Source organism: Salmo trutta, chromosome 2, assembly GCF_901001165.1.
Source record: "Salmo trutta chromosome 2, fSalTru1.1, whole genome shotgun sequence".
Taxonomy (NCBI): Eukaryota; Metazoa; Chordata; class Actinopteri; order Salmoniformes; family Salmonidae; genus Salmo; species Salmo trutta.
The window spans coordinates 37542448-37568774 of record NC_042958.1 but is presented as its reverse complement, the minus strand read 5'-3'; the positions used below and the strand labels follow the sequence as shown (position 1 = coordinate 37568774).

General features: G+C 41.7%; 1 protein-coding gene across 5 annotated transcripts in view; it reads right to left on the bottom strand.

Moving 5' to 3' along the window:
* LOC115154863 (nuclear receptor-binding protein 2-like) overlaps window positions 1-26076 on the bottom strand; it is a 59514-nt gene extending 33438 nt beyond the window's left edge. For all 5 annotated transcript variants that reach the window (XM_029701535.1, XM_029701552.1, XM_029701544.1 and 2 more), the window contains exon 1: window positions 25433-26076. In XM_029701535.1, the coding sequence (XP_029557395.1) occupies window positions 25433-25552 (120 nt within the window). In that variant the 5' untranslated portion in view covers window positions 25553-26076. The remainder of the gene's footprint in view (window positions 1-25432) is intronic.
* Between the last annotated feature and the right edge of the window lie 251 nt (window positions 26077-26327).

Sequence of the window (26327 nt, the reverse complement as noted above, 5' to 3'; positions counted from 1 at the left end):
ATTTATATATGGCTTAATTTAAAAAAAATGTTGACTTAGCTTTCATCTGACATGCTCCTATGAACTTCACATATTGCTGCTCATGGATATTTTTTACATGGAAATGACAGTAATCAATGAGTGGAAAAACACTGGGAGAAATGGTGGGCCGTGGTGTGTGTTAGCCAAACGTGTCTGTCATGTGAAGTACCCTGCGACTGAGAGCGGGAGGGAGGTCAGGCAATTGTGTGAAGCACAGTGGAAGCAACGGGCAGTGGCGGATTAGGCGGATGAGGCAATTGCATCAATTGCACCATTAGGCAGAGGAGGCAATTGCATCAGGCCTCACATCATCAAGGGGCCTCGTGAGCTGGCTCGTTGATGATGTGTCATCAAGGGGCCTCATTCTGTCTTGCTTCAGCAGGTTGATTCAGCAGCAGCAAAATCTGTGGGAAGCTTCAAAGTTGCAAAGGAAACGAGGAGGGATGGGGGGGGGGGGGTTGCCTGGCTACTGTGCCCTGGTTAATGAGGCCATATTTTTTTCCAAAAAGGCTTCCAAAAAATGTATTAATCCATACAGCAGAATAATAATTTATAATAGATGTTGGGTTGTCATTTGAAATACTTGCTACACCAGAAGTTAATGGTTATATGTAGGAGGAATGTATATGGTGGGGTCAATTAAGGGTGGATATGAGCCATGGGCTTGGAGAGTTACTAAGTAAGTGAAAAGGCAATTAAATGGTTACAGTCACTGATAAGGGCGGATAGCTGTGAATTAGTGAGGAATGGGGGCTGAGGTCAGGTCACTGATAAGGGTGGATAGCTGTGGATTAGTGAGGAATGGGGGCCGAGGTCAGGTCAGGTCACATGAAGGGAGAAGGAACAGTTTATTACCCACATCACTTAACTTCCTGCCTAGCAACAAAGATGTAGTGTTTAGAGAAAAGGAGGAGACTTCACCTAAAGGGGGTATAAATATATGTGCTGGTGGAAACAGGTCTTTGTCTTTTCAGCTGTTTGACCCATTGGGTGAATAAACTTGGTTTGAGCTTTTCCTAGTTTTCTGTTAGTTTATTTAGAACCTAACATAGATCAATGATTTCTTAACATACATATATTTCATATCAATACCCTATAGATAAGGATTTCCTTTGACTACATATTCATAACTCATTCATTACACATCTATAAGCATTTAAGCATCATGAATGTCTTACAACAGGTCGTAAATCCATTATTAAAGGTTAATGAAATATATCCATAGCACATTCATGTCATGCTATGCGAGCGCTCATATTTTGGTATCTTAATAGATGCATCATTAAAATAATTATGGCTGTTCTCAAAAGTGTCCTTCTGCCATACCAGTGATAATGATTATGCCTAAAGGCCAAACCACGTTTAGAAAATTATGCTGATATATAGACTTCACAATCCCATTTCCCATACCGGCCGGTATAGACCCCCGACTTACCATCTCACTGAGGTCAACAGTGCATGAAGATCACCACAGGGTTGAATACTCAGGGTAAATCTTACAGATCAAATCACGTAGTTGAGGGTAACTCTTTTGTAACTCATTAACAGCCTTCCTCCACATCACAATTAAGTTAATGGTCTATAACACACACATGAAGGGTCTACAGTGTACGTATGAATTATATGCAGTCAAACTAAAGTCCAACCTTCTGTATTTTCCCATTCATAAAGCGTTTACGGTTAACATTAAAAGGTCTAGGTATGAATTATACACAGTCAATGTACTGTCATTCCAATTTTACCATTCATACAGAATGTATAAAGCATTTATAAACATGCCACACTTATCAAAAAGAATAGACAACACAGAATGTTAAAGGAAATATGAACATTATATTAACCTTTTCCAGACGTAGAACAAAAAACAATGGACATCGCCAAAGAATCCTACTATTAACATTTTTATGTTTGACTATTCTTGAATAGACTAAACAAATCAAAGAATTCAAATTCAATTCCCCATTTCAGAGTAAAAATAACTAACACAGGGTGGTAAAGGAAGCTAGCATTTCCCTCTTATTCCTTAATGTAGCTAGCTAGCTAGCTAGCAAACAGCTAGCTAAGTCCCTGGCAATGTCAATACGTTTTCCAACTAAGTCAATAAACATTACAAAATCATCATAAATGCTAATACAACCATAAAACATTTAGTTAACAATGGTATCTATCTCACTATAAGAATTAAATTGCACTTTTGCATATTATAAACCTTTACCAACAGGACAAATTAAGATCCAGAAACAACATGAATTTCTTTCTATTTTGGCTACACAGGACGTCACTTCCTGGGGGATCTCTCGAATAGACAAAAAAAACAACAACAAAAAATTGTAACATTTAGTTAAACTTTTTGTTTTTCATGACTGACATTTAGCTAAAATAGCAAAGATAGCAGCCAGAAGAACACAGGGCTGTCACCCGGAAGTGATTACACACTGATATCTCATGGAATTCTCTGCAGTCCAAACAAAAGCAAATGGCTTCTGTCTCTTAATTTGTATTGTTAAAAAAAAAAATCGTAATGTGTGAAAGACAATGTAAATAGTGAAATAACATTGTTAACAAAATGTTTCATTAATTTTATGATGATTAAAGTGTTGACATTCTGCCAGTGGCTTAGCAAGTTAGCTAGTAGCTATATTAGTGAATAAGGGGGAAATGCTAGCTAGCTTTACCACCCTGTCTCAGAACGTTTTACTAGAGTTGTGGACTCGAGTCACATCACTTGGACTCGCGTCTGACTCAAGTCACAAATTTGATGATTTGAGACTTCACTTGTAGCCTTAAAATTATCTGGCCAGGTTTTGCAATGTTTTGTCACTCATTTTGTGGCACAGTCTCTGTGGATTACTCTCCACACAGCCATAGACAGTAGCCGCAGCATCTCCCTTGCAAAAAAACGTGCAACAGATTGACTTGTGAAACGCACACTTGGTGCAATGTTTATTGTGCACATGAATGTTAGCAAGACTCATGATGTAAAAATTTAACGTATGGTTTCCTTTGTTCATATTTCCCGAGTTATGTCGGAGTGTGTCTGTCATTCTGGTTGTGCGTAATTGCACACGCCTCAGTGCGCATAGAAAAAGGCTACGTGACCTGCGCACCACGCATAGGAGTCAGTACGTCGAAGAAAAAATTATTGTTCCATGTATGAATGGTGATTAAATATCATTAGGCTAACAATCATTAAGCTAAGTCTAATTAAGCCAAATGTAAATGGGTGTAGAAATGCATTTTACATTGTAGAACCAGTTTATTGATTGTAATTGCCAAGATTAGACTGGTCAAACGGGAGCTCAAACAAGTACAGTTGAAGTCAGAAGTTTACATACATATGGTTGGAATCATTAAAACTAGTTTCTCAACCACTCCACAAATTTCTTGTTAACAAAATATAGTTTTGGTAAGTCGGTTAAGAGATCTACTTTGTGCATGACACAAGTAATTTTTGCAACAATTGTTTACAGACAGATTATATCACTATCACAATTCCAGTGGGTCAGAAGTTTACATACACTAAGTTGACTGTGCCTTTAAACAGCTTGGAAAATTCCAGAAAATGATGTCATGGCTTTAGAAGCTTCTGATAGGCTAATTGACATCCTTTGAGTCAATTGGAGGTGTACCTGTGGATATATTTTAAGGCCAACCTTCAAACTCAGTGCAAAAAGTGCAAATCAATCACAGAACAACAGCAAAGGACCTTGTGAAGATGCTGGAGGACATAGGTACAAAGTATCTTTATCCACAGTAAAACGAGTCCTAAAACGACATAACCTGAAAGGCCACTCAGCAAGGAAGAAGCCACTGCTCCAAAACCACCATAAAAATGCCAGACTACAGTTTGCAACTGCACATGGGGACAAAGATCGTACTTTTTGGAGAAATGTCCTCTGGTCTAATGAAACAAAAATATAACTGTTTGGCCATAATGACCATTGTTATGTTTGGAGGAAAAAGGGGGAGGTTTGCAAGCCGAAGAACACCATCCCAACCGTGAAGCACAGAGGTGGCAGCATCATGTTGTGGGGGTACTTTGCTGCAGGAGGGACTGGTGCACTTCACAAAATAGATGGCATCATGGAGGTAGGAAAATTATGTGGATATATTGAAGAAACATCTCAACACATCAGTCAGGAAGTTAAAGCTTGGTCGCAAATGGGTCTTCCAAATGGACAATGACCCCAACCATATTTCCAAAGATGTGGCAAAGTGGCTTAAGGACAACAAAGTCAAGGTATTGGAGTGGCCATCACAAAGCCCTAACCTCAATCCTATAGAAATTTGTGGGCAGAACTGAAAAAGCGTGTGCGAGCAATGAGGCCTACAAACCTGACTCAGTTACACCAGCTCTGTCAGGAGGAATGGGCCAAGTTAACCATTTACAGGCAATGCTACCAAATACTAATTGAGTGCATGTAAACTTCTGACCTACTGGGAATGTGATGAAAGAAATAAAAGCTGAAATAAATCTCTCTCTACTATTATTCTGACATTTCACATTCTTAAAATAAAGTGGTGATCCTAACTGACCTAAGACAGGACATTTTTACTAGGATTAAATGTCAGGAATTGTGAAACTGAGTTTAAAATGTATTTGGCTAAGGTATATGTAAACTTCCGACCTCAACTGTACATATAAGCACTTGGCCCCTCACAGGACCATACAATTATGGGAGGCTGTGCAGTCTTGCCCTCCACAGTGCATTTGGAAAGTAAGACAAATTTTATTCCACATTTTGTTATGTTCCAGCCTTATTATAAAATAGATTAAATAAAACAATTCCTCATCAATTTACACACAATACCAAATAATGACAAAGCAAAAACAGGTTGTTAGAAATTGTTATAAATTTATTCCAAATAAAAAAAGATGCCTTATTTACAGTGCATTCGGAAAGTATTCAGACCCTTTCACTTTTTCCACATTTTGTTATGTTAGCCTTATTTTAAAATGTATTTAATTGTTCCCCATCCCCCATCAATCTACACACAATACTCCATAATATTAAACAGAAAGTTTTTTTGCAAATGTATTAAAAATAAAAAAAACTGAAATATCACATTTACATAAGTATTCAGACCCTTTACTCAGTACTTTGTTGAAGCTCCTTTGGCAGCGATTATAGCCTCGAGTCTTCTTGGGGAGTTTCTCCCATTCTTCTCCGCAGATCCTCTCAAGCTGTCAGGTTCGATGGGGAGTGTCACTGCACAGCTATTTTCAGGTCTCTCCAGAGATGTTTGACCGGGTTCAAGGCCGGGCCACTCAAGGACATCAGAGACTTGTCCCGAAGCCACTCCTGCGTGGTCTTCGCTGTGTGCTTAGGGTCATTGTCCTGTTGGAAGGTGAACCGTCGCCCCAGTCTGAGGTCCTGAGCACTCTGGAGCAGGTTTTCATCAAGGATCTCTCGGTACTTTGCTCCGTTCATCTTTCCCTCGATCCTAACTATTCTCCCTGTCCCTGCCACTGAAAAACATCCCCACAGCATGATGCTGCCACCACCATAGGGATGATGCCAGGTTTACTGCAGATGTGACGCTTGGTATTCAGGCCAAAGAGTTTAATCTTGGTTTAATCTTGTTTCTCATAGTCTGAGTGGCTTTTGGCAAACTCCAAGAAGCCTGTCATGTGCCTTTTACTGAGGAGTGGCTTCCGTCTGGCCACTCTACCATAAAGGCCGGATTGGTGAAGTGCTGCAGAGATGGTGGTCCTTCTGGAAGTTTCTCCCATCTCCAGATGAACTCTGGAGCTCTGTCAGAGTGACCATCACGTTCTTGGTCACCTCCCTCACCAAAGCCCTTCTCCCTCAATTGCAGTTTTGCTGGGCAGCCAGCTCTAGGAAGAGTCTTGGTGGTTCCAAACTTCTTCCATTTAAGAATATTGGAGGCCACTGTGTTCTTGTGGACCTTCAATGCTGCAGAAAGGTTTTGGTACCCTTACCCCGATCTGTACCTCGACACGGTCCGGTCTCGGAGCTCTACGGACAATTCCTTCGATCTCATGGCTTGGTCTTTGCTCTGACATGCACCTTATATAAACATGTGTGTGCATTTTCAAATCATGTCCAATCAATTTACCACAGGTGGACGCCAATCAAGTTGTAGAAATATCTCAAGGATGATCAATGGAAACAGGAAGCACCTGAGCTGAATTTCGAGTCTCATTGCAAAGGGTCTGAATACTTATGTAAATAAGGTATTAGAAATTACATTAAATTGACTGCATAGAATTCATTCATTGACCTTTTAAAATGTTATTCATACATTTACATTTAAATGCAAACTGCCACTGATCTATAATTACCATTAAGTGCTTAGTTATAAATGCTTTAGGAATGGGAAAATAGATGACTTTCCTTTGAGTGCATAGAATTCATACATAGACCAGAGTTCAGGTGGGCCTTCGTGCTTCAGCCACCAAAGTGAAAGGAGGAGTGTTCAATAACAAAAGATTAAAATCCTGAGGACTGACCAAGAAATCTTCCAAAAGGACTAATTCAAGGTAGAAAGGAGTTGGAGCACTCAACAACAAAAAAGCTGAGATGGATTAAAGTGAGCGAAAATAAATCAATTGTACAGGATGTGAATAGGCGACTGACATTTCCACGTCAAGCTGACATCTTCCTCAGAGTGACCTGACCATTGCACTTAGCTCTTATTTATAGCCTATTGGCGCATTGAGACACAACAATGTAAGAAAAGAATCATTAGACACTCTGGATGCTAAGAGGCTAAACTCTGATTTTTCACTATCCTCGTTTCTATTAAGTTGTTTCGTAGAGGTGTTGTTTCTCTGGATTCAAAGACACCCAAATATCAGCTGAATATTTTGACATTTACTATTTATTTTATTTTTGTATTTTATTTAACTAGGCAGGTCAGTTAAGAACAAATTCTTATTTACAATGACGGCCTACCGGGGAACAGTGGGTTTACTGCCTTGTTCAGGGGCAGAACGACAGATATTTACCTTTACCCCTATTAACAAGACACACCATTTCTCTTATTATTAGTATTATTTAGTGCTATAATTTGCCATTTACCTTGAACCATATTATCATTATTATCTTCTTAGATTCTAACATTTGTAAAACATGAATTTCTTTAGTATACAAGTAGTGGTTTCCCAAACTCGGTCCTGGGGACCACAAGGGGTGCACGTTTTGTTTTTTGCCCAGGCACTACACAGCTGATTCAAATAATCAAAGCTTGATGATGAGATGGTTATTTGAATCAGCTATGTAGTGCTAGGGCTAAAGCCTAAACATGCACCCATGGGGGCCCCAGGACTGAGTTTGGGAAACCCTAAGAAGTATTCAACCCCCTGTCAATACATGTTAGGATCACCTTTGGCAGTCACCTTTGGGATCACCTTTGGCAGTCTTTCTGAGTAAGTCTCTAAGAGCTTTCCACACTAGCATTGTTACCCATTATTCTTTTCAAAATTCTTCAAACTGTCAAATTTGTTGTTGATCATTGTTATTGAACCATTTTCAGGTCTTGCCATAGATTTTATAGCAGATTTAAGTCAAAACTAACTCGGCCACTCAGGAACATTCACTGTCTTCTTGGTAAGCAACGCCACTGTAGATTTGGCCATGTGTTTTAAGTTATTGTCCTGCTGAAAGGTGAATTAATCTCCCAGTGTCAGGTGGAAAGCAGACTGAACCAGGTTTTCCTCTAGGATTTTGTCTGTGCTTAGCTCCAATCCGTTTCTTTTTTATCCTGCAAAAATTCCCAGTCCTTAACGATTACAAGCATACCCATAACATGATGCAGGCACCACTGTGCTTAAAAATATGGAGAATGGTAGGCTTGGGTGGTATACTGTATATACCATATTCCCGGGGTATTTTGAAATAGCCACAGGATAGTTTTTCAATGACGTCAATACCACTAAAACAATTTCTTTGAAGTTTTTCACAAAATGTTTATATTTGTAGCTACTTTTTAAGTAAATACCTGCAGTCAAATTGTGCAATACATTAGGAGTTAAAGCAGATCGCATTCTTCATTTCACCGTTCACATTATTTCACATTATGAAGCATACCGTAGTTCCCCATAACAGTTGAGACAGTCACGGGTTTGTCTGTAAATGGCACGACGGGAGAAAGTGGGAGCAGGTGAGTCCAGCTATGTATTGTCAGGGGTCACGTTTTATATAGAGTCAACAGTGTTTTTCTGCTTCAATAAACTGATCAGGGACGTGCAACTATAGTTTTCCTTCACAGAAAATACATTAGTGCAACACATTCAACAGAAAGTAGCTTAATTTTCATCAGATGACAACAGAAGTGCAATGCTATTTGGTTGCCTGCCACACAACTAAATAATTTTACAATGAAAAAGCAAGGTATTTTTTAGCAAAAACAATGCATGGCCATCATATTTCCAATGTTTGTCATAAAAAAATGTAGCCAGTTACATTTCCTAATGTTTTGTTTATTCCGGCATTTTACCTGAGAAAAGTAGGCTGGCACACTGATAAAAGCACCGGAGAAAAGTAGCTCCACATCAGTCAGAGCACTGTCTGCTGATAGAACGCCCTTCGCGAATTCTCATCCGAGTGGAGAAGTGCAAACGAAGCACAGAATTTGTCTGATGCTGAGCAGAAATTACAATAAGAAGAATTTTAGTTCTGTGTAGATTTCCTGTGTGAAACACAAAAAAATCTGCATTAATGTGACCCCTAAGTTTAACTTGCTAGTTATCTAAGTAAGTGGCTGAATTAATAAGGTGACGGGGCATCATATTGTGTTAACCTTCTGCCGTGTTGGAGAAGTCAAAGCTCTTTGGATGAGTTATCTGTACAGCTGCCACTGCCATCTTTTGATTTCCTTGCGTTTTTTCTCCTCTCCGTTCTCAGCCAGTCTGCTCCTCCCCCATCTTCTCCGGTGTGCACGTCCACCATCTTCTCTGAGCAGAGCAGGCAGGCCAAACTCAAAACTCCACACAGACAAGCGAGTATATACATGCTGCTCCAGAGCCAGTACTGTTCTTCCTTCAGACAAGCATGCATCAAAACTTTGTTCATTTGCACAATGTCTCTCATTTACATTCACTTGTATATGTCCAAACTCACAGAAAATGGCATTTGATAGCTCCTACCTGTATATGTATAACTTTATGAGCTGGATTACCTGTCTTCGCAATTTGTTTATTTAAGTTAGCATATTTAGCTAGCAGCCTCCATGGAAATTCGCTATTACTTGTGCTATTTTTGTTAGCATTCTGGTGAGACACCCAATGGGCTTTTTTGGCGTAATACTGTAAATCCCAGGATGAGAGAAGTATGGTATGACAATATGCAAATCTGGCTACCGCCCAACCCTAGAGAGGGGTACTTAGTAATGTGCTGTATTGGATTTGCCCCAAACAAAACACGTTGTATTCAGGACAAAAAGTGAATTACTTTGACACATTTTTATGAAGTATTACATTAGTGCCTTGTTGCAAACAAGATGCATGTTTTGGAATATTTTTATTCTGTACAGGCTTCCTTATTTTCACCCTTGTCAATTAGGTTAGTATTGTGGAGTAACTACAGTGTTGTTGATCCATTCTCACTTTCTTCTATCACAGCCATTAAACTCTGTAACTGTGTAACATTGGCCCCATGGTGAAATCCCTCAGGGGTTTCCTTCCTCTCTGGCAACTGAGTTAGAAATAACACCTGCATCTTTGTAGTGACTGGGTGTATAGATACACCATCCAGTGTAATTAATAACTTCACCATGCTCAAAGGGATATTCAATGTCAAGTCACCTGTTCGCATCCTGTCCAATGGATTAAAGTGAGATAAAATAAACCAATCTCTACCTTGTTGTTGTGTGCTCTAACTTTCTACCTCAAATTAGACATTTTGGAAGTTTTTCTCGGTAAGCCCTTCAGATACATAGACCCAACTTAGACCTAATTGTGATATGTTAATGAGTTACGAATGAGTCGATGACCCTCAACTACACGATTTTATTCAACAAGATTTACCCTGAGGATTCAACCCTGTGGTGATCTTCATGCACCATTGACCTCAGAGAGAAGAAGAATAAGGTAATCACGGGCCTGTACCGGCCGGTGGGGAGAATGGGGCTAATATCAGCATGATTTTCTAAATGTCATTTGGCCTTTTGGCATATTTACTAACACTTGTATGGCAGAAGCACACTTTTGAGAACAGCCATAATGATGACACTACGCTGTCATTATCTATTAAGATATCCAAATATGAGCTCTTGCATAGCATGACATCAATGTGCTATAGATATGCTATGGATATTTTTCATTAACCTTTAATAATGCGGTTGGGACCTTTTAAACCACATTCATGAAATGCTTATAGATGTGTAATAAATGTGTTATGATATGATCCAAGTTTCTCATAATAGTAGAAAGAAGTGTCATTAATCACCCACCGACTGGTTCACAATAATGGAATATTCCACCCTGACAGAGTTACCATGCATTGTTTCACGCGATCGGATTGGAAACGTGACTTTTATTGAAATTAAGTTGCAGCAGTGAGGCGCTTTCAAAACGGGGCAGAGAAAAGGAAAAATAAACTAGATTTAATTTTAACTAAAAATGTCCTAAGTTAATGCATTTCTTTAGTAAAAAGACAGAAGCTGCTGATAATACTGCCATCGTCATTGAGGCAGAGGACATGTATATGTAGCCCATGTATTTGATGCTGTCTGGCCAAAAAGAGTTTACTCTTCTTTTGGCCAGACAGCATCAGATACATGGGCTACATATAGTAAGACAGAGGTGTGCTGTTTCGTTGGCTCTGAAGTTTTTTCCGGAATTGAAAGAGAGTTGGCATTGAACTTTGAATTGCAGGAGAGTTGGCAGGTGCACAGTGCACAAATGATTATTGTCGCACCGGTCGGGATTGGGGTTGATTGATGCTCAATGTTAAAATAAGTAGGGATTGATTGATGCTCAAAGTTCAATGAAAATCTCCCTACCATCATAACTAAGCCAATATGACACCAATGTCGATGATAATTCACAAATACCCTTGATTGGAGGTACACAACACACTCCCTGCCTCTGTCATGAGCAGTCCGGCCGTTAACGAGAACCACATACTGGGTCCTTAACATTAGAAAAAAGAAAATGTCTTGCCCCAACCTAGCTCAATATCTACGTGTTGAATAAGAACAAGATTAAAGCGCCCATAAAGTGACCATTAGACTTGCCACCTTTCAGACTGCATAAGTTTGTTGGTGCAACAGTTTTGATTACACTTATAATTTATTGCTCTCAAGTGCTCATTTCTGTCTTAAGAACCAACGATGCGCTACCTCTAAAACCGGGACCAGCAACTCAGTTGCTGCGCAACAGTACAGCTGTTTGCACCAGGCTGCCAGGCATAATAAGTGTATGCGAACAAACCTAGGCTACTGTAGCTAGCTAGTTATATGGTGTTATTCATGCTGAGGTTAAATCAATGAATGCAAACAGATATTTTCATTAACTACGTAGCTAGCTAACTAACATGAGCTTGCTTGCCCAAAGTCCAGCAGCTAGCCTCTGTAGCTAGCTAACACCAATCAGCTGAATGCTAGTTAGCTCATTTTCCCCCAACATCTGACACCCCCTACGGTGAGAGGATGAAATCACCTCGAGCTCAACAATTAAATGGACTGGAAAATAACGGTAAGTTTTGCGACAAAAGACACCCTTCTAGCTAGCTGACCACCGATTTTCATTGCATATATATACACTGCTCAAAAAAATAAAGGGAACACTTAAACAACACAATGTAACTCCAAGTCAATCACACTTCTGTGAAATCAAACTGTCCACTTAGGAAGCAACACTGTGTCGTGTCTTTGGCTATGCCGGAATAAGTGATACGACATGCTAACTTATAAAATTATTTCTCTGTAATTAATATTACCTGATTAAGCTAATCATGTAAATGTAATTAACTAGAAAGTCGGGGCACCACAGAAGAACGTTTATAGAGCTGTTATCTTCTGAATAAACTCTTAAAATACTTAGTAATATTTTACATCGATAGCAGTCAATCTTATCTTATTTTCAGTCTCATCATGAAAGTTATAAATTCTTGGTTATCTTCACGAACCCTGGCTAACAAGTTGAATCAGCAATACAAAATTGGGTTTAATTATTTATTTACTAAATACCTAACTAAATCACACAGAATTACAAATACACAGAATATATATGATGTCATACAGAAAACGTCCTGGTGGACTGAGCCTGTATCATGGCTGGTTACACAAAGGAAGGGGGTTGGGCTTGAATGAAAGAGCGGGAAGACTTAGGAACACAGAAACAGCAGCTATGCTATCGTAAATACATTATCTTATGCATTCTAAATTACCGCCCATTTGGAAAAGGAAAATGCAATAAATATTTACTCTGAGCTGCGCTTCGGTAGATTGGTCGTAGATGCTGGCCGTGGTTGGCCAACAGATCTTCCTGTAGTGGTAATGGATACGTGGTGGTATCTTCGTCTGGTTGTTAGACTGGATCCGTCGTCCGTCCTTTCCTAGCCCACGTTAGCAGCGGCTAACTCAACGGCTAGGAAGTATCACTTCTGTAGTGAATAAGCTCAAAGTTCATACCAGTTCATACCATAGCTCACGCCGAGGTTGGCTTAGTTCTGTTCTTGATATGTGTCTGTCCTTATAACGTAGAGGCTGCAGTCCTCACGTACTGGAACACGTGAATGTCTTTTCGTCAAAGACTTATATAGTGGAGAGGGGGGAAGGAGGCGCCCCATCGTTTATAACCCCATGTCTCTACAAAGGGTTGGGCCACTGATCGGCAGGGCACTTTCCTTATGAAAACCCAATTCTCTCATTTGGAAGCTAAAATTACATTTAATCTCCTAACAAACAATTTCAATATCAAACATGTCAATTGCATAACAATTCCATGTGACTCTGATAACTAGAGGGTGTATACTTTCTCAGGTAAAGTTTATGTCGTCCTGTCATCAATCATAATGTCTCAGATAACAATGAACTGACACACATACTCATTACGTTATCAAGCATATTTCCAACTGGTTTTATTATCAAAAGATGGTTCCTTTCCCCATGTTTGATGTTCCCAGACTCTCTATATTTAACACAGGCTATTCAAGTCCTTCAGTAGGGTCAGAGAGAGAGGGGAAGGGAGAAGGTATTTATGGGGGGGGTCATAAACCTTTCCCACAGGCCAACGTCATGACAGTCCCCCCATGTTGGGTTCAATCTTGCGATTAACCTGCATGTTGTAAACCAACATAAAAATGAACGTGGGTTGTCCTGGTTGTGGATCATCGTTGTGGTCCCCATCTGGCGGTCGACCCGGGTAGGGTGTCTGCAAATGAAGAAGTCCGCTCCAAGGCTGGGCAGCAGATGTCCAGTTGGTGGTTGCTATTGCAGTCCCCCCTCTGGTGGTCGACCCGGGTAGGGTCTCTGCAAATGAAGGTGTCCGTTCCATGACTCGGCAGCGGATGTCCGGATTGGGATCGCCGTTCCGGACCCGTCGTCTGGTCGTCCAGACTGGAATATCTGGGCAGTAACTTAGGCAGAGGTTAACAACGCACACACACTCATGAAATATATCATTACATTTCCTCCCAAATAAGCAGCGTTGTGGCACTAACTGATGGTTGTATGGGGGAGTTGTTTATGGCTCTATCACTTTCTATGTGCCAAAGAAAATGAAACAAAATTAATGAAAGCATAAACAAAACAAAATAGTTATGCCACCTTAATCATCTAATTGGACTGTATTCTATCTACGTCCATGGTCTTGGCAAAATGACCCTATCATGGCATTGTCTAATGTCATATCTAGGGCTTTCCTAATTTGCGGGGTGGCGCTTAGGGTACTATCCTAAGTTGACAACTATATGATAAGTCTACAGCTGTAAGGCACTAGTTTTGGGCAGTCTACAGGATGACCTATGGACTTCTGGTTAGAAAACTGGTGAGTGCTGTAGAGTCAAAGGCCTAGAAGTAAATGTTCAACTTTACTAAGGCTGATATTTTGCTTGGACCCTTAAGTGATCCTAGCATAAATCCTAATTGGATGTTCCGTTGTGCATGTGCGTTTATGCTTACACAATCGCGCATGTCAAGGGAAGAAAACCAAGTATCCTGGCAGATTACAACTTGTTCAGAATGAGTCTGACGTAGTCAGGTCATTTTCAGGTCAATGCCTGGAGGTCAGTCAGAATTGGTGTCAAGGGAGTCTGTAGTAGTTTTCTACAAGTCACGGTGTCTTCCACTATTGTAGTGGCGGTAGGTATGAAGTCTATTTCATAGCTATGTTATCCACGGAGGAGCTAACCTCACGACGGAAGTACTCTAAGTATTAGACCAGTCGTACGTGGTGTGATCATGGTTCATGACTTCTAATAACTTTTCTCCTGAACGGAGGGTTCTATTTATTAGTGGCACGTGTTAACCATTGGAAGAGTGCACTGGAGATTCCCTTCCCTGTGTTGCACTCTGAGTGACTCCTATGTCGCTATTATCAATAGCAATTTAACTTGTGAGGTTACTAATCCTCTTACTGAGTGTTGCTGGACTGACTGTGGTATTGGTACTGGTATTCAAGGGGTCCAGTTGTCCTACCGATTTATTCTGAAATATTATCTACCGGAACACATGATTGGAGCATATTACTAGTTGTATTGTAGTTGAACCTACACATGGCAAGGAATGATTATTGTTGCCATTTGTTTTGGAGGTGGACAAGTCCACTGGACTTCCTTTACGACCAGTGTGGTACACCTCAGTACTATCTTAGATGTGTTCTAAGATAATCCCCGTCTAGGGGCCTGTCTGCTCCTCACTGTTCTCATAGGGGAGTTTACAACTAGATTTGATTTATGCTCTGGCGGCCTCGTACGGTGTTGTCCGTAGTCTCGACCCCCCCACCGGCCTCGATGAGGCTCATCATGGGTCTGGGCTACTATTCCCCCCCTTTGTGTCTCGGGACCCCCCCACCAGCGGGTGGTGTTGGTGTCCGAGGCGCAAACGAGAAGGTCGGACCCTATGTACGAGTTGTCAGTGGCCGCGTTATTATGAGAATGGCTGTAACCTTTCAACCAAATCTCCTGGTGTTTGTGCTTCAACACCCTCAGTGGCTGTCGAGGTCTGTCAGTCACCACCGCTTCCGCGTGTGGCAACCTCTTCAGTACCTGCAAACTGAGACGAGGATATCGGTCTGTGATATCGCAAAGTGTTTCACCAGTGGGAGTCATCGGGTCAGTTGCTGGACTGACGCCATTAGTGTCATTGTAAGGGGTGACAGTCCCCAACAAAGCAGAAGGTGTATCATCGGAAGCAGAGTGTACTCTGCACATCAATGTTTTTCTTGCTGAGACGGCCGCAGTGCTTGCGGAAGTGTCCGAAGGGCCAGAGAAGTTCATCTCAACTACCGTATTGCACGACTGCAAGAAGGAGGGAAGTTGCTCATTCACAGAGACAGCTGGCTCGAAATCATGAAAAGAGTGGTCAATCAGATTGGCTGATGGAATGTGTCGAGATATCGTAATATCTCCTTGGATCGGATTCTGCACCAAGAGGTTTCTACACGTCTTTTTCCCAAGGGGTGCTTTTGACAGATACCCCTCGTGAAGGACTGCGTTGCAGCTAGCGTTAGGGGAAGACAGTGTGGTCAGTGGAGAAGGCACTGTGGCCTGTGACCATACCTGGTTGGTTTTCCAATCCATCAATGGGAGTAACCGATCCATCAAGTCTGCTCCAAGTAGCAGGGTTACAGTTTCGAGGCTGGTAACATACACAGGATGAACGAGCGATACGTCCTGGAAGTGTAGTTTCAGCATGACTCTCAATGTGAGAGGCGAGGTAGTCTGAGTGACCCCTCGAAGTGTAGTGTCGCATCGTTCCACTTTTAACCAACGTTTAGTTGGCTTCAAAGCCCTTTTGAGATCATCAAACAATGTTTGAGAGATGAGTGATATTGTCGCACCCGAATCAATTAGCGCATGACAAGCTAAGCAGTCCTCCAGGACTGTTTCCAGGTATGGCCGTTTAGATTCGTGGTTAGTGGACATATTCCCCACAAAGTGGAGTGGTCGTTCGCAACGACGTGATGTGCCATGTCTGTTCAAGATGGAAGCAGATTGACTTTTCCGATTTTGAGTGGGCTTGGCTTTAACTAAGCGTTTGACCTTTACCTTCGCAACTTTTGTATCGGAGTCTATAGACCGAGCCCGGGGGCTTGTTTCTTGATCAAGCGGGCCCTGGATAGGGTCTTGAATGAGAGCGGGAGAAATTTGAACTTTAACGTCCTTGCTATGGGTGTTAATTCCTGCGGACCTGGTGTCCGGTAATTCCCCATCTAGTCCTTGTGACTTATCTTTTACCCTTTTCTCAAATTGTTCTCGCTTAAGTTCTTCCCATAGTGGGACTTCTGGAGAACATTGGTCTACGTTTTGATCGTCCTTCAACCCTTTGTTACCCTTGTGCTCTGACACTTTTTGTGGGTTGGGTGCAGGAACGTAGCGAACGGGTCGATTGTAGCGGTAGTCATGTTGATGGCTACGTACTTTACAGTTATTTCGACCGCGGAGGTTATTGGAATCATGGTTTCGTGGTAGAAACTGTTGTTGTGCGTCATCTCTCGACGCTCCAATACCTGATAATGCACCCTCTAACTGGAGTGAGTGCTCCTGGTTAAACTTCAAAACCGAGTGGTCAGGGCTCTTAGCGTTGCGAGCTTTTGATGCCTCAAAAGCTGTGCTTGCAAGCTCTCTGAGTTGTAAGATAGGCAAGCCAACGTGGGCTGCAGGGCCCAAGTAGGTAATGAAGGTAGATACATGTTTGACAGGAACATATGTTTGAATGGTAACAGCTCTTCCATTCCTGTTTCCGTGAGTAGGCCAAAGTAAGCTGAACGAAGCCTATGATAAAAAGCTTGTGGGTGTTCGTTCCGAGCTTGTTTGACCGTGTTAGCCAGTGAGCTATCGTGTTTGCGAGTCGCAGAACCACTGAATTCTAATTTCAAAGCTGTGGCAAGTTTAGCGTAGTCATTTAGCACGTGTTGCTGTTGTAGGCGAATGAACCTCGTCACGTGTCTATTCGACGTTCGCTTCAACAGGTAAACCCTGTCAGAACCCGTAGCGTTCGGGTAGCCACCCAACGCGTCCTCTATGTCAGCTAGGAACGTCTCAGTATCGTTTGGCTGACCTGGAACGGGGTCAAAGGTGGGGATATTCTTGACGAGTTTGTCAAGGTATTCCGCACCAAGCGGGCGGAGAGGATTGGCCTCATCCTGTGGAGAAATTGGGGCCGACAGGCCAAGAGGAGAAGCCAAGCTTTGGCTTTGTTGGCCAAGAGGCTCCATGTTACTCAGTGCCGAATGGCCAAGAGGAGAAGACTGAGGGACACATGATGGAGGCAATGTCTGAAACCTATCGTCTTCACTCCTTTGAGTACCGGACCCCGGTTGCTTGGATGGGTAGTCATGCTGTAGAGCGTGACCATTCTGGATTTCCTCCAGATGGTACCTAAGGGTGGTCTTCTGCTGCATTGCAGGGTCCACTTGAGCGCTTAGAGTACCAATTTTGGACACGTGAGTGTCACACCTGCTCCTTTCGGTCTCAAACTTATCTGTCATGGTTTGCAGATAGAGGTCTCGAGTACGGAGCGAGAGAGTCAGTGATGAGATTTCCTCTGCTTGCTTAGAAATCAATATTTCCATCCTCATCACCTGAGTTCTCTCATCATTCAATTGGTCAGCAACTTCAATAAGTTCTGCTGATTTATCATCCAACTTTGTCACTGTGTTCATTAACTGATCGTCTTTGGTCTGCAGCGCTTTGAGGAGCACCGTGTTATTTTGAGTAACATTCAACAAAACAGCATGCATGTTGTCAAGTTGAGCGCTCCTGTTTGTAGATAACTCTTCAGATTTATCTAGTTTGGCGTGGACATCATCGTATTTAGTTTTAGCTAAATCGAGTTGTTCCTGTAGCATATGATTTTGTTGAAGAGCTTGTGCTTGTTCATCGTCATAAGTATTTGCAATTACTTTTAATTGTTCCGATTTCAAACGCAGTTCCTTGACTAGCAGAATGTTTTCATTTCCTGCTTTTGTCAATAGTTGCTCAGTTCTCTCCACCTGTGCCCTCATGTTAGCCATGTCTTGCACGTGCTTCAGCTGTGCACTGTGGTATTGGATCGATGCCAACCTTTGATGGCGATACATAAGTGCTAAAGTGGAGAGAACAGTCACAAAGCCTGTGTTTGATGGTTGATTTTGGACAGCGTTCGCAATTTCGGCTGATTTTTCACTAATGGCATAATTAGGGTTGGTATCGCTGCTGAGGTCAGAGATCAATCCTTTTATGGGTGGAGGTTCACTAATTAGTGGAGGAGTGGTGACCACCTCCTTTGGTAGCTTGCACATTATTAGAAAAATTTAGAGGAAAAATGTTCCTATTTATTGTTTGGGTTTGGAATTCATTGGAAGCTGCAAAGACAAGTTTAATCTATTTATAGATGTTGACGAACCATCAGTACTGTACCAGTAATGTGGAAGTTGGATGTGAATGAATTTACAAAAGCAAATTGAATGAATTAATCAATGCCAATGATTAATCCTACCTGGGTAGGCTATCTGGGTATTAAACTTGAATTAACCTTAGAGGTTGCTTCATCCAGGTTAATATGAGAAGTTTTAAAAGTGTCTCATTTGATTGGAAGAACATTAAGGTTTGTTCAACAATTTAACTTATTAAATTGAATGAGATGATAATCCATACCATCTCCATTGATTGGATATCATAAGTGTAAACAGTAGATTAAATGTTGGGAACACTTCCCACTATGGTACACTTCTTCCTTGGGCCGAAGCCACATGGGATTCCCGCTGGGGCGGGACTTCTGTCAGTACTGGATTACTGAATGGGTTTTGCAAAAACCAAATTTGACTGATTGATCAATTTTAATGATAAATCAAACCTGTATAGGCTTATTTGGGATTTAAACTTTAATTAACCTGAGAGGTTTATTCATCTAGGTTAATGTGGAAAAAAGATTACAATGTCTCATTTAGAAAACTCATCAATTTGGATAATTTTTTTTTTTTTAAAGATCCACTTGAGAATGTAAATCTGGCAATTTCACTTATTAGTTCAATTGAATAAGACATCGATATCCGTCTGGATATCATGAGTAACGACTTGAGTGTCACCTGACTAATTATTTGAAGAAAAGTACTGGTGACTCTCATAGGGGAGTCTGCTGGCACACGTTGAAATCAACGGAAGTACCCAGGGCAGGACTTTCGTTCCGCAAGTCAGATGAATTACAATGTGGCACAAACAAAATGGCTGTTTTCCCTTTTGTTAGCTTAGCATCTCGAGCAAGCTAATGCTACTTGATGCCTGAAAAATGCTCACATAGGATTCACGCGTCTGAAACGCGCGAGGCAGAAATAGCCCAGCGTTTGGCCGAACGCGCTATTTATCAGATAGCTTTATAAGTCCTCCTACAGAACTGTATAGGGTATGCTACCCACTGACTACCTCAGAGCACAACACTGAGGCGATTCTCCAGAGCACACACGCACCAATAATTTCGATCTACAATTCCCATAATGTATATAATCAACTTGGTATATTATGTAATCTGCTTTTCAATTTTATATAGGCTGAATCAAAATGAAAGCTTCAACCTATTTTAGATTCCTCGCACGGGGGCTCCATATGTCGTGTCTTTGGCTATGCCGGATTAAGTGATATGACATGCTAACTTATACAATTATTTCTCTGTAATTAATATTACCTGATTAAGCTAATCATGTACATGTAATTAACTAGAAAGTCGGGGCACCACAGAAGAACGTTTATAGAGCTGTTATCTTCTGAATAAACTCTTAAAATACTTAGTAATATTTTACATCGATAGCAGTCAATCTTATCTTATTTTCAGTCTCATCATGAAAGTTATAAATTCTTGGTTATCTTCACGAACCCTGGCTAACAAGTTGAATCAGCAATACAAAATTGGGTTTAATTATTTATTTACTAAATACCTAACTAATCACACAGAAATACAAATACACAGAATATATATGATGTCATACAGAAAACGTCCTGGTGGACTGAGCCTGTATCATGGCTGGTTACACAAAGGAAGGGGGTTGGGCTTGAATGAAAGAGCGGGAAGATTTAGGAACACAGAAACAGCAGCTATGCTATCGTAAATACATTATCTTATGCATTCTAAATTACCGCCCATTTGGAAAAGGAAAATGCAATAAATATTTACTCTGAGCTGCGCTTCGGTAGATTGGTCGTAGATGCTGGCCGTGGTTGGCCAACAGATCTTCCTGTAGTGGTAATGGATACGTGGTGGTATCTTCGTCTGGTTGTTAGACTGGATCCGTCGTCCGTCCTTTCCTAGCCCACGTTAGCAGCGGCTAACTCAACGGCTAGGAAGTATCACTTCTGTAGTGAATAAGCTCAAAGTTCATACCAGTTCATACCATAGCTCACGCCGAGGTTGGCTTAGTTCTGTTCTTGATATGTGTCTGTCCTTATAACGTAGAGGCTGCAGTCCTCACGTACTGGAACACGTGAATGTCTTTTCGTCAAAGACTTATATAGTGGAGAGGGGGGAAGGAGGCGCCCCATCGTTTATAACCCCATGTCTCTACAAAGGGTTGGGACACTGATCGGCAGGGCACTTTCCTTATGAAAACCCAATTCTCTCATTTGGAAGCTAAAATTACATTTAATCTCCTAACAAACAATTTCAATATCAAACATTTCAATTGCATAACAATTCCATGTGACTCTGATAACTAGAGGGTGTATACTTTCTCAGGTAAAGTTTATGTCGTCCTGTCATCAATCATAATGTCTCAGATAACAATGAACTGACATACATACTCATTACGTTATCAAGCATATTTCCAACTGGTTTTATTATCAAAAGATGGTTCCTTTCCCCATGTTTGATGTTCCCAGACTTTCTATATTTAACACAGGCTATTCAAGTTCTTCAGTAGGGTCAGAGAGAGAGGGGAAGGGAGAAGGTATTTATGGGGGGGTCATAAACCTTTCCCACAGGCCAACGTCATGACAACTGATTGACAATACATTTCACATGCTGTTGTGCAAATGGAATAGACAACAGGTGGAAATTATAGGCAATTAGCAAGACACCCCCAATAAAGGAGTGGTTCTGCAGGTGGTAACCACAGACCACTTCTCAGTTCCTATGCTTCCTGGCTGATGTTTTGGTCACTTTTGAATGCTGGCGGTGCTTTCACACTAGTGGAAGCATGAGACGTAGCATGAGACGTGCTCTTCACAGATGAAAGCAGGTTCACACTGAGCACACGTGACAGACGTGACAGAGTCTGGAGACGCCGTGGAGAATGTTCTGCTGCCTGCAACATCCTCCAGCATGACTGGTTTGGCGGTGGGTCAGTCATGGTGTGGGGTGGCATTTCTTTGGGGGGCCGCACAGCCCTCCATGTGCTCGCCAGAGGTAGCCTGACTGCCATTAGGTACCAAGATGAGATCCTCAGACCCCTTGTGAGACCATATGCTGGTGCGGTTGGCCCTGGGTTCCTCCTAATGCAAGACAATGCTAGACCTCATGTGGCTGGAGTGTGTCAGCAGTTCCTGCAAGAGTAAGGCATTGATGCTCTGGACTGGCCCGCCCGTTCTCCAGACCTGAATCCAATTGAGCACATCTGGGACACCATGTCTCGCTCCATCCACCAACGCCACGTTGCACCACAGACTGACCAGGAGTTGGCGGATGCTTTAGTCCAGGTCTGGGAGGAGATCCCTCAGGAGACCATCCGCCACCTCATCAGGAGCATGCCCAGGCGTTGTAGGGAGGTCATACAGGCATGTGGAGGCACACACACTACTGAGCCTCATTTTTACTTGTTTTAAGGACATTACATCAAAGTTGGATCAGCCTGTAGTGTGGTTTTCCACTTTAATTTTGAGTGTGACTCCAAATCCAGACCTCCATGGGTTGATAAATTGGATTTCCATTGATTATTTTTGTGTGATTTTGTTGTCAGCACATTCAACTATGTAAAGAAAAAAGTATTTAATAAGATTATTTCTTTCATTCAGATATAGGATGTGTTGTTTAAGTGTTCCCTTTATTTTTATGACTTTAAAGAGTTACACTTTCCAATATTGGCAATACAGTACAAAGAGGTGGGACCGATGGCTTAGTGAATATATATATATATATACACACACACACACACACACACACACACACACACACGTATATATACATACATACACACACACATACATACAATACACGTGTGTTTATACATACACACGCACACATTTTGTGGGACACGCTGTACTTTGGTCAAATTGTCACGCTGCTACCTTACAATGCATGCAATGGGCTTCTGCAACACCAGCCAGCTAGCTACTCAGTAGTCCAAGCTATGGTAAGAGCTAGCCACATTTCACTGTCAGACAGAACACAACTCAAACTGCTGAGAAAACAAATTGCTAGCTAAAGTTACATGTAAACAAACAGCACCTCTGCACTGAATCCTGTGTGCAAACGCATGCTTGCTAGCATCAGAAAAACTCACCCGTTTCTAACAGCCATAACACATTCTAGTACGCTCCTCCTGTCTTCTGGACATTTTAATCCAAATGTGTGCTGACCAACAGTGCCAAACGGATAACTCGGCCATGTGTTGGATATTTGTCAACAACTCTTCTAGTGGCGCGGAACGCTTAAGGCTAGAAACAAGATGTAAAAGGCACAGGAAAAACGTGGATCTAGTGTACATGGGGATATCTTAGTTCAGTCTCTATTGCTGAGTTATACGACCTTCAAAAGTCAATGACTTTAAAGAGTTTTCTTTTACTTTGCATTCAATGGGAATTGAGTCATATTTTACAATGTAAGACTGTCACAATCAATTTATCTATTCATCTTCTAAAAACTGCAGACAATTATTTCTGACTATAGTTAGTTCAAAACTGACTTGAGCTATTAGAGGGCAACAGCTAGAAGACCAGGGTTTAAACCAGCAACCCTTGCAGTTAAGCAAGCACACCACCTGTGCCATTAAGGCCCCGACCTTTTGGCAGAGGTCAAATTAGAGGTTACAATAGCACTGCCAATGACAGACGTTTGGTCGCAAATTTTTTTTTTATCACGCTTTGCATGTGGAAATGTTGTATAATGCACCTTTAACTAGAGACTGGCCATTAAAACCAACTAATCCCTTTTAAAAACAGGCCTGTGGGGCATCAATATGAGTCAGAAGCATTCATTCTAATGTCAATTGACTACAAAGTGTAAATAAGCAAATTTTGTTCATAAAGTCAGTCTTGTCTAAAACGGAGTTTGGAACATCAGTAAGTCACAACGAGTTAATGAAGGTTGGGTTTGGATTACAATTATGTCCCAAAAAAATCATGCCCCCCTTTGCCAAACTCCAAGTGCAAATCGGCCCTTCTAATTCACTTCCCGTCGCTGAATGGGGCTCCATTGTTTCATCGCCCTCAATGCAAAAGATCGCGGCCCTGTAAGGATTGACCAACTATGGTTTGCATGCCCTGGCAAAAGACCCAATCATGCAGAACAGGTGGTTGGAGTTGGTTGATCCCCAGTGCAGTGGTGGTGAGTATACAGGTAACTAGACCATAAACTGCTGGTTGTGTAGATTTGAAAAGTTGTATAAAGAAATACCAGGGTTGATAAATTGGCCCAGCGTCGCCCGGGTTAGAGGAGGGTTTGGTCGGCTGGGATGTCCTTGTCCCATCGCGCTCTAGCGACTCCTTGTGGCAGGCGGGTGCATGCACGCTGACTTCGGTCGGCAGCTGTACAGTGTTTCCTCCGACACATTGGCGCGGCTGGCCTCCCAGGTGAAGCGAGCAGTGTCAAGAAGCAGTGCAGCTTGGCGGGGTCGTGTTTCAGAGGATGCATGGCTCTCGACCATCGCCTCTCCCGAATCCGTATGAGAGTTGCAGCGATGGGACAAGACTTTAACTACCAATTGGATTTCACGAAATTAGGGGGGAAAGAACAGGTAAAAAGTACCAAAAAAAATTGCATTCATATTTTTATTCTATGTATGTGTATACTTGTGTACACACACACACAAACATTAGATACACCTTCCTAATATTGAGTCGCACCCCCTTTTGCCCTCAGAACAGCCTCAATTCGTCGGGACATGGATTCTTCACGGTGTCGAAAGTGTTCCCCAGGGATGCTGGCCCATGTTGGCTCCAATGCTTCCCACAGTTATGTCAAGTTGGCTGGATGTCCTTTGGATGGTTGACCATTCTTGATACACACGGGAAACCAGCAGCATTGCAGTACGAAACACACTCAAACTGGTGTGCCTGGCACCTACTACCATACCCCATTCAATGACACTTAAATATTTTGTTTTGCCCATTCACACTCTGAATGGCAAACATACACAATCCATGTCTCAAGGCTTAAAAATCCTCCTTTAACCTGTCTCCTCCCCTTCATCTATACTGATTGAAGTGGATTTAACAAGTGACATCAATAAGGGATCATAGCTTCACCTGGATTCATCTGATCAGTCTGTCATAGAAAGGTGTTCCTAATGTTATGTATACAGTGTATAGATCATTAGGTTGTATGTATTTTTAGATATGGCCTACAGTAAATGTGTATTATTGTCACGTCACCATCTTTACTAAAAAATAAATACAAATACATAGAATGTTAAGCTACATATTCATTTGACGGAGTTAATAAACTGCTCATTGATCAGCACAGCAATTAATAAAACAGGACCATGTTTGCAAAACAAGTCAATATTACACAGGTAAGCTAACGGTTACAGAAATCAGGAAGGCAGACAGGCTCTATAGTCCTCTATATAAGAGTGACTGTGTCCAACACACTGCCACCTGGTGTTATGTTGGGCACCTACTGACCCAGGTTTGAATCCTAAGCAACCCGCATACACATTGTTTAAAGTACAATAGACCAACATACCTACAGTAGTTGGTTAAAGCTGTGTGCTGGAAATCCTTGGTACAGCATGGGTGGAGTAGACTAGGCATTGTGGCTATGTTCTGGCCCCTGACCGTCCATTACTACAAAAAAATAAGGCCGCAGCTGAATATAGTTGCCTGCCACTACTATGGAATGTATCGGTTGCACTTGCTGCTACATTACAGAGTACAGACAGGAAGGCACCATCCGACTGGCATCACCATCCAACCCCAAGGATTATTACATTCGTTACGACGAAGACTATAGGCCTATCAGGCACTCCAGGAAATCATGCTCCAGGAAATCATGCTCCAAACAGAATGATGTTTTTCTTGTCTCCCCTATATCTGTCAATACGTGTATCCCACAAGTTGAATCACTGCCACAGGAGCAACCAAATAGATAGACCAACCTGCTCTTTTCGCTTTTGCCAGCGACCGCATGGGCTTTCCTCCAGGATTTCACTCTCATCTTCACTCTCCTCCTCCTTCCCCTCGGACCCAGAATTGCTCTCCGGGACAGACATAGTCATTGTATTCCGTGTTTATTGGTATTTCCCAGTTGGTTTCACTCGAATGTAGCGCAAATGTCTATGCAGTCTACAATCCCCGACGACACAGCTATAGTAAAGAGCTCAACACATCTTGCTGTGAGCACAGGGGTAAACCGTAGCAGTCAAAAATAAAGGTTTCATAAAACACCTTCAAAATGTACACCTGATAAAGTTTAAATAAAAAGCTTCAATAAATGATATAATAGTCGTGTTGATAGGTTAACCGAGGAAACATATTATAGTCCAGTTTGCGCGCTCATCTGCATGCAAAATAGATTGCGAAATGTTGCTGCTACTATCCGTATTCACAGATGAAGAGCAAAATCATGTGTATGGGGAAAAAATGATAGTAAAAAAGTTGTTTTTCCGTTGCCTCCTTTTGTTTCGTTAATTATCTCTCCCGTTGACGGTATAAAGTATATCTTTTTTTACATCTCCTAACACCATGCGTCATTGTTGTTGTTGGTTAATTCGCTTCCTCTTCTGTGAATTTTATATGGCGGTTGGCAACCAACTTTAAGTGGAATTATCGCCACCAGCTGGACTGGAGTGTGGACCACAGACAGTGAAGGTCTAAATCCAACCCAATAATCAAATCTCCCGAAGAAAATAAAATACATAATTAAATACTACATCTTCCGAAGATTTCCGGGGGAGTTCACTTAATCCTGGCTTTTCAACCCCATTACTCCTCAAATCTAATAACAATCGCTCTCTTTCCCTGACATATTTCTGGCACTGAATTAGAACATGT